The sequence below is a fragment of the Abramis brama genome (genome assembly GCF_963993115.1).
Source record: "Abramis brama genome assembly, chromosome: 1".
In the NCBI taxonomy this organism is placed as follows: domain Eukaryota; kingdom Metazoa; phylum Chordata; class Actinopteri; order Cypriniformes; family Leuciscidae; genus Abramis; species Abramis brama.
This window is the reverse complement of record NC_139963.1, coordinates 49,881,785-49,897,832: the sequence shown is the minus strand read 5'-3', so window position 1 is coordinate 49,897,832 and position 16,048 is coordinate 49,881,785. Positions and strand designations below refer to the sequence as shown.

Here is a 16,048-nt window from a genome sequence, read left to right as displayed (position 1 = left end):
AAACCTAAATAATTTTTGTTTAACTTCCAAACATAACTGAAGATATTTTGTATGAAATCTGAGCGATTTCTGTACCTCCATTTAGTCATTTCCCCTAAAACTTAAAAGATCTAAAAAAAATGTCATAAAGACATGGTAAAAATAATCAATCGAGTGATCTTATAATCCAAATCCAAGTCTTCTGAAAAGAATGCTTGTGTGACGTGCAAAAACAACATGAGAGGGAGTAAATGAAGAGAGAATTGTATGTTTTGGTAGTATGATGATTCGTTCAGATTGCGTTTTAGATTGTTTATTCGTATCATGTATAGGTGCATTAATATGTGCGCAGGTGACTTGTTTGTGTAATAGAGACTCAACGAATGCCTGAATTGAAAGCATGAGTACTGCATTGGAAAAAAAGAAAGTTAACAGAGTTTCAGTAAACAGTAGCCTACTATTTATATATACACTACTATATTTAATGTTGAATACAATGTATAATAATGCAATGGGGCAAAATTTGTGGGTCCTGACAATGACAAAATGTCTGATTTTACCAGTGAAAAATGGCTTGCAATATTTATAGGCTATGCATAGTATAATTCTGTATTTTCATGTTTAGAATCATGGATATTTTTTTTATTCTGGTGTCACCATCGTTTTACTGTTTTACCTGTTCTCTTTTAGATTTAAGCTATCCTAATTCTAATTTCATGTTAAATTCAGTTTTATTGTTCAGTGACACACCTAGTCAATTGTTAATTTACCTACAGAAAGTTCAAATAAATCTTGGAATATTGTAAATTCTTTAATAAGTTGTATATACCATAAAGTTACTGAAAACTGTGAATGTTTTGGAAATAAATCTGTTATTTGAATTTGTTCAATTTTCTTATTTTGTTCAAAATATCGTGATACGTATCGAATTGTGAGCTGAGTGTATCTTTGTTTCAAAATATATGTGTTGGCTAGTATTCACGCAAACATCATCTGTTATGTCTTTGGTTAACTTGGGGAAAACATCTGATGTGTATTACAGTACACAGTAAAAACATAATAACTTACTGGTAGCAAATAGCCAGCAAGCTTCTATTTTATAACAGTAAAATTACTGTAAATTAAATTATTGGCTTACTACTATTTTTTTATTGTTGTTATTTATTTAACTGTTTTATCTGTGTGTCTAAATTATTTATTTATTTATTTATTTATTTATTTATTTCAGAACAACTTTAAGAAATCCATTGGATTACATTGATGAAAATGGTAACAAATATAGTATGCTATGCAAGAACAGTGCTGTTATAATCAATTAAGTAAACCTTACTCAGAGATTAGGCTCTAAATGAGTTCAGTGATTCAGGTCAATCCTGGGACGTCTATAATGTAGCTTGGCTATGAGGATGAGTGTCTCTCAGCAATGATTCCGTGATGGTCTTCATCCAGTACACTTATGTATGGCATGTCTATTACCCAGATAGCAACATTGTTTCGGCCCAGATCCGGCCCACATCTGGCACATGTGGAATGCTGATCTGGCCTACATGCAGCGTGGAATGATGGCACGCGGACCGCTCCTGTTTGCCAGATCTGGGCCACAAGCAGGCCATAGCAATGCCACATGTCAGCCAAGAGCAAAGAAATAAACCAGAACTGGACCTTATCTGAGCCACAAAGTCTGTGTATATTAAATATGGAGTCATTTCAGCCTTAATAAGCCTGTTAACAAGCAGAATCACTGAAGGAAAGAAGAGAACAGAAAAAGAGACGAGCAGAAACACAAGAACTACAACTGACTTCAGACACAGTCTTAGATGAAATCAACTGAAGAGAAAAGAAGACATTAAATCTGTGAAGATCTCAGCAGAGGAGGATTAAACAACTCCACAAACAGCATTACCAGCTTCACTTATTACTAACCAGACTGACTTTATTTCTGTCACACGTCTACAGAAGTTTTATTGAGAATTAAGTAACGAGAGTAACGTCTTCTAATGTGACATTCAGCCAACTTTATTTCAAGGAAAAAACACTTTCCTGTGTGTTCATACCAATGGAGGAGTTTGCAAAGGACTCTAGTGCAGTCCCTGCAGGTGTGTGTGTGTGTGTGTGTGTGTGTGTGTGTGTGCATGCTGTTTAAACAACAAAATGAGACTGGATTGTTTGAATCTCCCTCCTCTTCACCCAAAACCCGCTTTTGTGAAATATGCTTTTTGAAATAATAACTTCTTAAAAATAGACATCTTCCAAAACAACACTCTTACACCACCAAATGTTATTATACACTGCAGTCAATTTGTGGATGATGTCAATGTACTTTTGTCTAATAATTTTTTCATAACAGATGAGGTTAGAGAAGTATTTTTTAGACTTATTCATAGAATATAACCAGCTATTATCTTCTTCAATTTAAAAATATATAGATGTCAAATTTTGCTTTTGCAATGTTTGTCAAGAGACAGCTATTCATATGTTACTGTGCATAAATGTCTGGCAACATGTACTTAATTTATTGTTGAAAATATTGATAGAAATTCTATTTTACAGTGGAAACACACTGTGGGTCTCTATGCAAGTCAGAAAGACAAACTCACACGTTTGATTAATTACATTTTTTTAATGAATGAATTTCATTCATAACATTCAGTTTGAGTCTGGAAACTCATGTCAATTTCTCGAGGAAAGTGCTTCAAAACATCCAGATCAAATGAAATATGAGAGAGAGATAAACTATGGAAACAGTTGTGCTGCTGTGTGATGTTTCAGCAGAACTCCTTTGTCCTGTTGGAGAAACAGTGAAACGTCAAATCTACAGTGCCAATCTAATGGAAATGTGCCTGATAAATATCAAAGCTTTTAAAAAAAGTAGTGAAGACATACCATCAGACTCTTGTTCAGGCAAAGGTTCTTCAGCATTCGCTGTATAGGCATTCAGTGATTCGGCAGCTAGAAAACCATGATAAAAGGAAGTGTGTAGTGCTATTCTCAGACATGAATAAAGCTGAAACAATATCTGAATATTTGAATTCTAAATAATATCTGAAAAAGGCATTACAATGTATAATAATAATTGAATGCTTGCAGTTTGCCTACCTAGTTTGTCGATAATTGGTTCTTTGAGGGAACTGTGAGACACAAGACAATAATATTGATCTGTTTCCTCCTCCTCGATCTCCACACTCTTCCTCAGCTGATAGGATCCATCATGGTTTGGTCTGATTCCTGAGGATTCAATCTGATCGTCAGGCAGAGATGTGTTATCTTTCCTAATGGTCATCATCACGTCTTTACACTCTAAAAATTACACTCTGCACCTTTGAGTGCAGGCGTGAGCAAAACATTACAATATAACGATGGTATGTTTTGCGTCTGTCCTCCTTCTACCGCTGCCTCAGAAGACGCAGTAGTCCTGCACGCCAGCTCACATCGAGTCATGTTTTAAATAAGACAACATCTGTACTGCAAACCCCTCTATGTTGCTGCTGTTGCTGTTGTTTTTTGCGTATACCCACCAACACCGTCATTTCCATAGAGAGAAATGCAGATATTCCGGAAAACAAAAGAGCGGCATGGACACACAAATCAAATCTGAAGAGATACTCATTGTGGACAGTAAATAATTTAAGATCAGATTACATTCGGATGCACGGATAATCAGATTTGGACTGACAGTGTGAACACATCCAAACTCACATCCGTTTCTGAGCTTCTCGTCTGTATATTCTCTGTATTTGTTTAGCCAGTCCACACATTCTTTCTCCAGATAGCCTGTGGTGTATTGGTTTAGGATCGGCACATTGTCCCACTTTCTCTTGGTTGGTATAGCTGCGTCAGCTGGGGCGACCCATTGAGACTCTTTATCATCAAAATACAGGAAGTTTTCTCCATCATAGCCGTACTCAGAAACACCTTTGAGAAACTTCACTTCATCTCCCTGCTGCTCAACTTCACATCCGTGTCTCCACTGAAGAACATGAAGATCTGAAATGGAGATTAAGCAAAATGTTTGCAACAATAGTAAAAAATAATAATATGAGTAATTAATTTAGGTATATGCAGGTTAAACAGAATGTTCCTCACCTGATGTATTGTGTCTCATGCGGTCCATCAGAGTCTTGACATTGACATTAAACCACTGTTCTTTGCTCTTTCTCGACTGAGTGCCTTTTTCCCAGTAATCCTCCTGCATTTTCTCTTTCATCCAGGGCTGTGTGGGAATCTTTCTCTTTTCTTTTCTATTGTAATAGTCGATCTGTGTGTCGTCTAGCAGACCCATAGCACTGAATTCATAGATGCCCGGCAGTTCTACCAGAAAGACTCGGGAGATAAAATGATATAACAAGAGTAAATTTATTAATAGCTCAGCAAGCATAGTCTTTGGCGTAGGCCCCGTCCTTAGCAAGCAATGCGAGGGTAACGGAATCTGCAAATCCCGCCTGAAGATGAAGGCAGGGGCGCAGCTGACCCCCTGGAGGTAAAGGAAGGGACCATCCTGGTGGTGGTGGGGAGGATGGAGGGAAAGGACCATCTTGGAGGTGGTTGGAGGGTGGAGGTAATTGGCGCCGTCAGTATCTGCGAACTCAGACGGATGTAAGTACCATTCTTATATACTGAGAGTGTTAACACATGATTGGTTAGAAGTGAGTTAATTCATGACGCGCTGATTGAGTCTTCCTGGCAGAACTTAACTCTAAGCTTACATATCCACAGGTTTGGACAAACCAGTGTAAATGTAATACAGCGAGTGTTTCTCTGCAATGAAGAGGAATAAAATACCCATAAAAAGGCATAGAAGTACTGCACTCTTAAAAAATATTTTTATGAAATTATTATTTTTATTATTTTAGATTCAGCTTGTTGGATCCTTTAATTTGATTATTTTGTATTACTTTTACCCAGGGGCTGGGAAGTTTTTGTGTAACTGTGTACATTTTACTGACAACTGATCCTGAAAGGTTTATATTACATTATCATGACTTAAGAGATTCTTTATTGAATCACTATATGCTGTTGATGATGTTCTTCTCGCCATGTTTGATGTTCAGAGTTTATATAGACCCACTAATATCCCTATACTGATGGCTTATGGGCGATGGAACAGTTTTTAAAACAAATAACGGTTGATGCGAAACCTAACGGATCTAACAAGCATTGTCCTGACCAATAATTATTTTCGTTTCCAGAATGATTTCTTCTTAATAGTGAAAGGAACAGCTATGGGACGTAAAATGGCACCGAATTATGCCTGATTGTATATGGGAGTTTTTGAAAATTATTTTATTCTAAATGGATTGAATCCTTTCTTTTCTCCAAGATTTTGCTTTATAAACAGTACATTGATGATGTTTTTATGATAACGAAATCTACACCTGCTGAATTGTTTGTGTATTTTGAATTATCTCAATTCTAGAACTGAACATTTAAAGTTTACTATGAAATGTGACACAGAAAGTATCAGTTTTGTTGATGTAAAAGTATATTTCCGAGAGAAAACTTTGAGGGGTGAGTTTTCATCCTAAACCTCTTATTAAGAGTTCTCTTACGAGAGGTCTCTCGTACTGCGTAAGTAGCTTACGCTAGGGGAAAACCTCTTTTCCACGAGATATTGAAGCCCAAAAATTGTCCTATAATTTTGTATTATTGCAAAACGCGTTGCAGCAGCATGCAGACATGGGCGAGACAGCTCGCGTGCCCATTGGCTGCTCTGCGGCAACTGCATCAGCTTACCGAGCGAGGCCTATAGTGACGTCAAGCCAATGAGGGCGCTTCGCGCCCACTGCGTCATGTCCCGCCGAAATGGGCGTGGCTTAGGCCTATAAAAGGAAGGCTCGGGGCAGCTGATCCCTGATTTTTCATCTCTTCAGCGAAGCTCACGCATCGTTGGATCCCGAGAGAGAAGCCGCGCCGTCTGAAGAAGCCGAAGCCGCTGGCCACGCCGCCTTCTACTGCCGCTCCCGCTGCGCTATCCGGCGCCTATATCCTTTTACTCTCTGTTCTGTGTGTGTGTGTGTTCGCTGGCGCAACACACACTCTAAAAGAGCTCGCGTCTTTTTTAAGATGCCTTCCTGCGGCTTGTGCAGAGCCCCACTCAGCGACGGGGACCGCCATGTTATCTGCGTTTCCTGCCTGGGTGAAGATCACGCAGCGCTCGCGCTCGCCGACGGCGGCTGCCCTCACTGCGAGCTACTGCCTATGGCGACTCTGAGGACTCGTCTGGCAGTTTTCTCCGAGCCTGCACCTCCCGCTGTGCTGCCGGGCCGTAAAAAGCGTCGCGCTCAGCGGGTCCCGGAACCTTCTCCAGGCCGCCAAAGCTCGCCGGTTCGCTCACTTGCTTCGCCGGTTTCAGTCGAGTCACTTCCTGATGCACGCGGCCCGCCGCCGCTTCTATCAAGGATGCTGACTTGAAAGCCGCGTCTGGAGAAGATGACACCTGCTCTCTGCTGGCATCGGGCAGCGAGGATTGGGCGAGCTCTGTGGATCTCGCGCCTTCTACTCATAAACCAAGTAAGTGAGCTAGCATCGAGATGGAACTGATGCGTGTACTCGCGCTGGCCGCGGCGAGCCTCGGCCTCGAGTGGTCTACGCCTGAACTTCCCTCTCACAACCGGCTGGATGGTTACTTCCTTCCTGGGGAGTGTGCTTCGCCTGAGTCCAAACCGGCACCCTTTCTTCCTGAGTTACACGAAGAAGTTGCCAAAGCTTGGAGCGCTCCCTTCTCAGCCCGAATGCGTTCGTCTGTTTCTCCGGCATTCTCCACTGTTGATGGTGCTAGGAACAGAGGCTACCATTCACTTCCGCCGGTCAAAGAGGCGATAGCAGCCCACCTTTGCCCGCCCTCTGCTGGACGGCGTGCAAAACCGGCTCTGCCCTCTAAAGCCTGCAGCATGACGTCAACACTGCTCAGTCGCGCTTTCTCCGCTGCTGGGCAGGCTGTGTCAGCGCTGCACACGATGGCCACTCTGCAGATTTTCCAGGCCGATCTCCTCCGAAAGCTGGACGAGATGGGACCAGATGGCGGACTTGAGAAGCGCTTCGGACCTCGCTCTCCGCGCTACTAAGTCCACTGCACAGGCCATAGGACGGAACATGGCTTCTATCACCGTGGCTGAGAGACCTCTATGGCTGACGCTCTCGGAGATGTCTGAGTCTGAGCGCACCGCATTCCTCGACGCTCCGCTTTCTTCTGCTGGCCTCTTCGGATCCTCTGTCAACGACTTCGTAGAGAGATTCGTCGAGGTACAGAAAGCATCACAGTCCTTTAAGCACTTCCTTCCGAAGCGCTCCAGTTCCGCAGCGGGCCGTGTGAAACCACCTGCTCGGAGCTCTCAGCCACAGCCTCCGCCCTCTGCCGCTTCATCGCAGCGCCGACAGGACCGCAGCTCGAGGCCTCACTCTCGCTTGAGGCCTCGCTCTCGCTCGACTAGCCGCTGCCCCGCTCCGCGTGGGCCACGGCAAAGGATTGCGGTGAAGCCTGAAGCCCCGAAGCCATCCTAGCACGCCTAGGAAAGCGTCGGTGTTCGAGTCCCGCCGTGGCCGGACTTTCACCGAAGCGTGTTGCTCGTTCAGTTCCAGGAAATGTGACTGTTCCAGCGTATTCTGCAGTGTACAAGCCGGAACAGCTGCCCGCTTGCCTGCACACAAAAGCCGTTTTTACGGCTACCCAGAAAAATCCCATAAAGAGTGTATTTTCTGGTGTCCCGGCCACGGCCGATGGTGCTATAAGTGTAGAGAAGATGCCCACTGCCCAGTGCCCATCCCTACACACAAGCACAGCCCTTCACACAGGGCCCGCGCTCATAAAATCGACTCGCACACAACATAGTAAATGTGCCCACTGTCCAGTGCCCACAAACACTATGTTCTGCATGTCTCACGGTTTCTGTAAAAACGAAACCTGTGCGCATTCGCTCTGCTCAGGCAGACAGTGCTCTCAAAGCAGAAAATGTGCCCGCTCCCCCGCGCCCACACTTACTCACAGACATTATAAGTCCTACGGGACTCGCCCAGCCCTCCCTCGCTCGGTTAAACACTGCAGCGGGGTCGAGCGCGGGCATTCTGCCCGCTGTGATCAGCGCGCTCCCCGCCTCAAATGTCACGGGCATAACGCCTATGTTACAGCACACCGAAGCGCCTCTGCCGCCAAACGAGCAGAGCGCGCTTCGCATTCAACCCCTAGCCACCTATGCAGATGCGTGGGCAGCGCTTCCCGGGGTTTCGGAATGGGTGCTAGACATTATAAAAGGAGGCTATTCGCTACAGTTCTGTCGATGCCCTCACTGTGTGGCAGCGCGCGTCAAAACCATGGTGAATACAGAAGTAGCACACCTACTTCGAGCCGAAATATCAAAACTGTTGAGCAAAGGGGCAATAGAGCCTTTATCTCAAGCTCAAAGCGAAGGGGGGCTGTACAGCAGATACTTCCTGGTACCGAAAAAAGATGGGGGTCTCAGACCCATACTGGATCTAAGACAGTTGAACAAAGCATTGGCGAAACGGCGATTCAAAATGCTCACGACCAGAAAAAATCCTCGCGCAAATTCGCAGAGGAGATTGGTTTATGTCGATAGATCTGTTGGACGCGTATTTTCAAATACAGATAGCGTCACGTCACAGGCGATACTTGAGATTCGCCTTCGAGGGCCAGGCTTATCAGTACACAGTCCTACCGTTCGGCTTGTCCCTAGCACCCCGTACATTTACAAAGTGCATGGACGCAGCGCTCGCACCCCTTAGACTCCGGGGCATGCGAGTGTTGAACTATTTGGACGATTGGCTGATTCTAGCTCAATCTCACAGGACCGTTTTACTCGATCACCTCGAGAATCTAGGTCTAAGAGTCAATTGGCGAAGAGTTCTCTGAACCCCAGTCAGATGATATCTTTTCTGGGCACAGAACTGGACTCACAGTCTATGATAGCGCGGCTGTCATCACAGCGCGCACTAGACATTCAGCGCGCTGAGAGCTTTTTCCGCTGTGGCGCGACCGTCCCGCTCAGGAAATTTCAGAGGATGCTGGGTCTCATGGCCTCAGCATCATCAGTTCTTCAGCTGGGCTTGCTCCGCATGCTCCCCCTGCAGTTCTGGTTAAAAGTGCGCAGAGCGTGGGCATCCGGTCAGCTTCGTCTCAAGGTCGATCAGGCTTGCGTTTTAGCTCTGAAACCTTGGAAAGCTAACGACTGGTACCAATCAGGTGTAAGCCTGGGGACTTCCTCGAGGGTGAAAGTGGTGTCGACGGATGCCTCTGCGAGCGCTGCTCGAGGGCAGACCGTTCTTTGGCCAGTGGTCAGAATGGGAAAAGCTTCAACATATCAACTGCCTAGAAATGCTGGCAGTGGACAATGCACTGACGCGCTTCTGTCCTCAGATAAAGGGCCACCACGTCCTAGTCCGCTCGGACAACATGTCGGTGGTGTCCTACATAAATCACCAGGGCGGTCTCAGATCCCGAAACTTATACAGGCTGGCGGAACGCCTCCTGTTATGGGCTCAGCGCAACCTGCGCTCGCTGAGAGCAGTACACGTGCCTGGGCTACAGAATTTGGGGCCAGACAGACTGTCTAGGAACAACCTTCCGGCGAGCGAATGGTCTCTACACCCACATACAGTCGAACTGTTTTGGGAGAGATTCGGCAGAGCGAAAGTGGACCTGTTCGCGTCTCACGAAAACGCTCACTGCCCAGAATTTTTCTCCAAGAGCAAGACCGTGCTGGCCCAAGCGTGGCCGCGCTGCCTGCTCTATGCTTTCCCCCCCGTCTCTCTCCTGCCTCAGGTGATAGAGCGGATCAGGGAAGTGAGATGCTCAGTGCTGCTCGTAGCGCCGCTCTGGAAGAACCAACCGTGGTTCCCAGTTCTGATGCAGCTAGCGGACACCCATGGCCAGTGCCACTGAGGAGGGACCTCCTCTCTCAGGCCAGGGGTTCGATTTGGCATCCTCACCCGGAGCTGTGGTCCCTTCATGTATGGGCGCTCAACGGGTACCCGTTGACCTCCCGGAGGAAGTGCTGAATACTATCACTCAGGCTAGAGCTCCGTCTACCAGACGGCTCTATTCCTCAAAGTGGTCGGTATTCTCCGGCTGGTGCACATCTCGGGGCTTTTCACCCTTAAACTGTGGGGTGATGGAGATTCTCTCCTTCCTACAAGAGCTGCTGGATAAGGGCAGGGCCCCCTCCACGCTCAAAGTCTATGTGGCGGCCATAGCAGCGTTTTCTAAATCAACGCTCGGTCAGTCAATAGGAAGGAACGATTTAGTCATCCGCTTCCTCAGGGGAGCTAGGAGGCTGAATCCTCCCAGACCTCCCTCAGTCCCTGTGTGGGACCTTTCTACGGTGTTGGAAGCCATGAAAGGTGACCCATTTGAGCCTATCCAAACGATTAACTTCAAACACTTGTTTTTCAAAACAGTGTTCTTACTGGCTCTCGCTTCAGTGAAGCGCATAGGTGACCTACACGCGCTCTCGGTGAGCGCGGCGTGCTTAGAATTTGGGCCGAATGACTCAAGAGTCATACTCAAACCTAGGCATGGTTACGTTCCAAAATCCCTCAACACACCGTTTCGGGCTCAGGTCATTTTCCTGTCCGCCCTGCCGGTCTCTGACGAGGAAGGGGACGCAAGCTTTCTTTGTCCAGTTAGGGCACTAAGAGCTTATGTGTCTCGCTCGTCTGCTTTTAGACAGACAGAGCAGCTGTTTGTTTCGTTCAGCGGGCGTTCCAAGGGACTGGCTGCTTCGAAACAGAGCCTATCCAGATGGATAGTTGACGCCATAGCGCTGGCATACACTGCCAAGGGCTTACAGTGCCCGTTGGGTGTCAGAGCGCACTCCACGGGAGGCGTGGCCTCTTTGTGGGCTTGGTCTAGCGGGATTTCCTTGTAAAGACATATGTATGGCGGCGGGCTGGGCCTCACCGTCTACATTTATAAGGTTTTATAACCTGGAGGTTCCCGCCTTACAGGCCAAGCTGTTGTCGGTGTAGGCAAATCAGTGCTGTCTGTTTCGCTGATTCAGGACACTGAGGTCACTGAGCGCTGTGCTCTGCCGACTGTATATGCTATGGGCAAAATTTGCGTAAGACCCGCATCTTGCCACATCAGTTCAGGCCGGATCCCGGTATGTGTGATTTTACAATAAACACTTGCGTCTATGAACGCTGCTGTATATGGATAGAGTGGTTCCCCTCCTCTTTCCAGGACTCTCTGTGAGTTCCCCTGGTGATTATGCACTGTAAATCCTGGGCTTCGCCTTCAGGTTTATTGGTGTTAGATCCCAGCACGCACATCGTTTTGCATTGGGTCCCCTAGCGTAAGATACTTACGCAGTACGAGAGACCTCTCGTAAGAGAACGTACTCGGTTACTAACGTAACCTCGGTTCTCTCTAGAAGAGGGAACGAGTACTGCGTATCTTGCCGTGCATGCAACACACTCTGGTTCGCTTCGGCGATGAAAAACCAGGGATCAGCTGCCCCGAGCCTTCCTTTTATAGGCCTAAGCCACGCACGTTTCGGCGGGACATGACGCAGTGGGCGCGAAGCGCCCTCATTGGCCTGATGTAACTATAGGACTCGCTCGGTAGGCTGATGCAGTTGCCGCAGAGCAGCCAATGGATGCGCGAGCTGTCTCGCCAATGTCTGCATGCTGCTGCAACGCGTTTTGCAATAATACAAAATTATAGGATCATTTTTTGGCTTCAATATCTCGTGGAAAAGAGGTTTTCCCCTAGCGTAAGCTACTTACGCAGTACTCGTTCCCTCTTCTAGAGAGAACCGAGGTTACGTTAGTAACCAAGTACGTTTTCATATTAGCCAGTTTGGGGCACATAAGAATCATACTCGCAATGGTCTATGATTTAACTCTAAGATTTATGAATCGTGGTTATCGCAGAGAAATTTTAAATTATGTTAAAAAGAAATTTGGAGATACATCTCAAATACAAGGTTTATAATAAAAACAATCATTTAATGGTCCTGTTTGCATTGTAAAGGATTCGGCATTGGGTGTGGAGTTTTGCAAAGGCTTATATGGCATTAACATAGAGATCCATATATTTAAAGAAGGTCCTCGATTGGTTTTTAAATGTCAAAATCGGGCTTGCCTCCTTGTTAAATTGGGTATAGGCTATTCCGACTCTTCCCTCTGTCGGTGGTGTGGAAACTGTGCCCAGTGTGCCTTTACATATGAGTGTAAGGCTTTTAGTCATCCACACACTGGTCCTAATATTTTGATACGTGGCTTCATCACTTGTTCTTCTACACATGTGATTTCTCTTATGCGTGTCCATGTGGTCTCGCTTAAAACTTCAAGATCATTTCACATTCACAGTAAAATCAGGACGGGAGATGATCACAGTCCGATACACTTTAACACTGAAGTGTTGTTACTACCCAAATTTGGGTATAATATAAAAATTTAATTAAAAAAATAAAATAAAGCAACGTTTGGGTTGGTCCATATCTTACCCAAAGTTGAGTTGAAACAACCAAGATTATTATTTTTTTTGAGTGTAGCGTCACACTTCAGACATGCGGTTCATATTGTTAGTGCCTTAAAATACATTGGCATAAAGAAGGCAAAAGATTTTGAGAGGAAACTGTTACACCAATAAAGATTTGTATTCTATTTCACAAAGTTTGTGCCTAATTAAGACACTGATGTTCGAAACGTACAAATTAATAATAATAATAATAATAATAATAATAATTACCTGCTTGAATTGAAGGCAAAGTCCCATAAAGAAGAAAGACACAAAGCAGAGCAAAGATCTTCATTGTGACCCTCGTGATCATGACTGAAAGCCTTAGGTTTACTTTTTCATGGTTATATATGCCCGGAAATATAGCCTATTTGAAATGTGTTTGAGCGAGAAGGGCATTTCCTGAAATCTGGTCTGAGAGAGACATGCGCACTGAAGTGACCTGGTTAAATCTTGTGGAGAACAATAAAGACCACAGCCAGTGGGAAAAAAACACTCTGAGGTTTGCAACTGTGTGAAAGTGAAAATATCATGGGACAGATAAAAAGAAAAAAAGAAATCAAAAACACTTCACACTGCACTTGTTTACTGCAATAAAGAAAGGTTGTACCAGACAGCTATTGGGGCCTAAAAATAATTTCACTGAATACGTTTGAGTTTTCTGATGGCATTAAATAATGTAAAACTGTGTCTACGACTACGTGGCTTTTCTACATTTCACGCAACCACAGTTTTGTGCTAATATACACATCTCTTGGTTACATTTTTTTTTTTTTTAAATGTGTTCTTGGTATTTAATCAAACACAACTTGACAAAACATTAAAAACACAATATCATCACAATAAAAAGAAGATTTATCAAAGTTTTATCAAACAACAGCACCCAGTTTGTGTTTGTGAGCTGAGGTACTTGTCTTGCATCAAGATTTGCAGCAATGCAGCAAACCAAAGTAATTTCCATTACAGACAGACAGGATGTGGTACACTGTCCCCCCATATATATGTGTTTTTTTTTTTAACGACATGTGTGGACAACTGACATTTATTTACAGAAATCAGGTTCATTTTTAGGCAATATATATATAGAGCCTTCACATCTGCTTTGTATGTTATGCATAAAGAGGGCGACTGGGCTATGGATGGGCCAGCGCATCCCTGTTCTTAGAAAAGAACACTGCGCAGTGAGTGTTGTTTCTCGAGGCAAAGAGGTCGACCTCGGCCTCACCGAATACACTCTATATCAGACGAACTATCTGTGGGTAATGTTCTCTTTTGATTACCTCATTTAAATCGCTGAGGTCTATGAAAATTCTTAAAGGTCCCATGACATGCTACTTTTTGTAAGCTTTAATATAGGCCTTAGTGGTCCCTAATATCTTTATCTGAAATCTCTTTTCAAAAATTCAGCCTCGGTGCAGAATTATAGCCACTACAAACCAGTCCCAGAATGAGCTTCCTTCAGACGGGCCGTTTCGGTGTCTGTAGCTTTAAATGCTAATGAGGAGGAGAAAGGCGGCGCAAGGTGGAGGGTGGGTGTGGCCTTGACCATCTTGCGCAACGGTACCATGCATGTTTGTTTATGTTGGATATATTGCAATGGCACGAAGACACGCAGTCGTTCAAGCATTTCAGTTTGACCCAGAATCTGATCTAGATCATGGAGAAGCAACGGATGAAGAAGTTGCAACTCAGCGGCTCCAGCAGCATGTTGCTCTGATTTGCTATTGTTTTAAAGTTGTATTAGCATCTATATCAGTAATATTTTTAGTTTAGAGAAGACTGTAATGTGGCTTATTTTTTAAAGACAAAGTTCTCCATGTCCTCATATATTGAAGTCATGTTACACAACCACATAACATAACAAAGAAGTGTACAACACTCGCGTTACAGTGTATTCAAGTAACTGCATAGCTGCATAGCTAATGTTACAGCCACATTCTACGTGTAACAAGCTAGGTAACCATAAACAGTAAAGCAACACACTTATATATCATTAGTTGACTAACTTGTCCGATGTGTAGCTGAGCCAAAGAAAGTTGGTACTGATCCAGACTTTAGTTTCAGACGTTTAGCAAGCCCAGCTCTGTATTGACCCAAGTTAAGGAAACAGTCCTCGGTGAAATGTTTGCCGCAGACATGCAAAACTTTGGGAATTTGTGTCGGTGCATTTACAGAAAATATAGAAAATAAAATTAATCCATTGATTCTTCTGGGGATTGGATGAAGGAACTAAAAAAATATTTCTTTGTTCATTTGTACATCCAATTATTGAGCAACTGCTGTGCTTGGCTCGTTCACAAGCCATGATGTCTCTCAAGGAAAAACTAAAATCACGCGCACGCGTTCATACTTCCTAGCTCATTTTCTCATGGGCGGGCAAAGCAGAGAAAGGGGAGATATCATTTCTCCTTATAACGTCATAAGGAGGAGATTCAAGATCAGCCCGGTTGAGCTTCCATTTTCTCAAAGGCAGAGAAAGATAGCAAAAGCTCGATTTACACCGATTACAATTTCTAGAAACTTGGGGACCATATACAGGCTAGAGGAACTCATATTAACCTCAGAAAGTGAAAATTTCATGTCATGGGACCTTTAACTTGTCTCCCTGAGAGACCACCACCATTGAACTGACCCACTCAGTGGGCTGCTCGAACTTTTTTATATAGCCATTTTCCTCCATTTCATGCAGTTTCTGGACAATCTGTCCCTTGAGTGCAGCTGGCTGTCTGCGCACGAGGTGGACAACACCTTTAGCATTGGGCTCTATTTTGATTGTGTACCTCCCTGTAGAGTCCCTGTGGTGAGTATTAGCTCAGGAATGTCACAAAGGCCTTGAGGAACAATGTCTTGTTCGAGAATGCCCTCCACAGGCGAGTCAGTCTCACCTTCAGCAGCATTTTGTACGGAGCTCAGCCTTGCTATCAAACCTAAAGCTTCAGCCGTGGCGTCGCTGATCACACTTTCCTGTGCAATATCCACAATTTCAAACTCCACATCGGTGGCACACTGTTTGTAGTGCACTGATAAATCTACAGCAGCGACTGGTTTGAGCTTATGATTAGAGTAGGAGCGCAAGAGCTTGTTAGAACACTTCTATTCACCAATGTGCACGAGTTGCTGATAGCTGTCAAGTATCAAAGTGTTACACTTGGCGCCGGTATCTATCTTGAACTGGACTATCTGTGAAAGTATTATCAAATGCACAGACCATTTGTCCACAGTTAATACAGCTGCCGGAAGCACAACGTCTGTAAGGCTAATGGTCAGTATTTCATCATCAGTCTCCTCCAATGCCTCTACATTCAGTGTGTGGACAGCACGTTTACGGCACACTGCCATCTAGTGGTTGGGTGTGTGGCAGTAAGAGCACGATAAGCCCTTGCCCAGCCCAGACAACGTAACAGCGCGCTCTAGTGGCAACACAATACATTACAGCACCTATCTTTAAAGGTGATATACAGCATCTTTGTCAAACGGTGTAGAACCATAAGAGTCTTGTGTGGGACTGGAATATTTCCTTATGGGGGCCTTGGGGGCAAAAAGGTTGAGAACCACGTTATCTTCAGGAAATACACTGTAAAAAAGTGTACAGAAAAT

At 44.6% G+C, this 16,048-nt stretch overlaps 2 protein-coding genes and 1 long non-coding RNA gene across 3 annotated transcripts in view; all 3 read right to left on the bottom strand.

Annotated features, from left to right (window-relative positions):
• Positions 1-12,746, bottom strand: part of LOC311081484 (zinc-alpha-2-glycoprotein-like) — a gene marked incomplete at both ends in the record, with an annotated part of 524,658 nt that extends 511,912 nt beyond the window's left edge. The window contains one exon of the mRNA XM_084112023.1: positions 12,683-12,746. Within this exon, the coding sequence (XP_083968149.1) occupies positions 12,683-12,746 (64 nt within the window). The remainder of the gene's footprint in view (positions 1-12,682) is intronic.
• On the bottom strand, positions 2,654-3,258 carry LOC311086961. The gene is made up of 3 exons (XR_014607150.1): positions 3,076-3,258; positions 2,863-2,928; positions 2,654-2,763 (listed from the first exon to the last, which is right to left on the bottom strand). It is a non-coding gene; the product is annotated as an uncharacterized lncRNA (long non-coding RNA).
• LOC311097503 (H-2 class I histocompatibility antigen, Q10 alpha chain-like) lies at positions 3,277-6,479 on the bottom strand (the record flags this gene model as incomplete). Its single annotated transcript, XM_084137220.1, has 4 exons — positions 3,277-3,296; positions 3,676-3,963; positions 4,063-4,287; positions 6,311-6,479. The coding sequence occupies 4 exons, from the start codon at positions 6,477-6,479 to the stop codon at positions 3,277-3,279; spliced, it is 702 nt and encodes a 233-aa protein (XP_083993346.1).
• Positions 12,747-16,048: the final 3,302 nt, after the last annotated feature.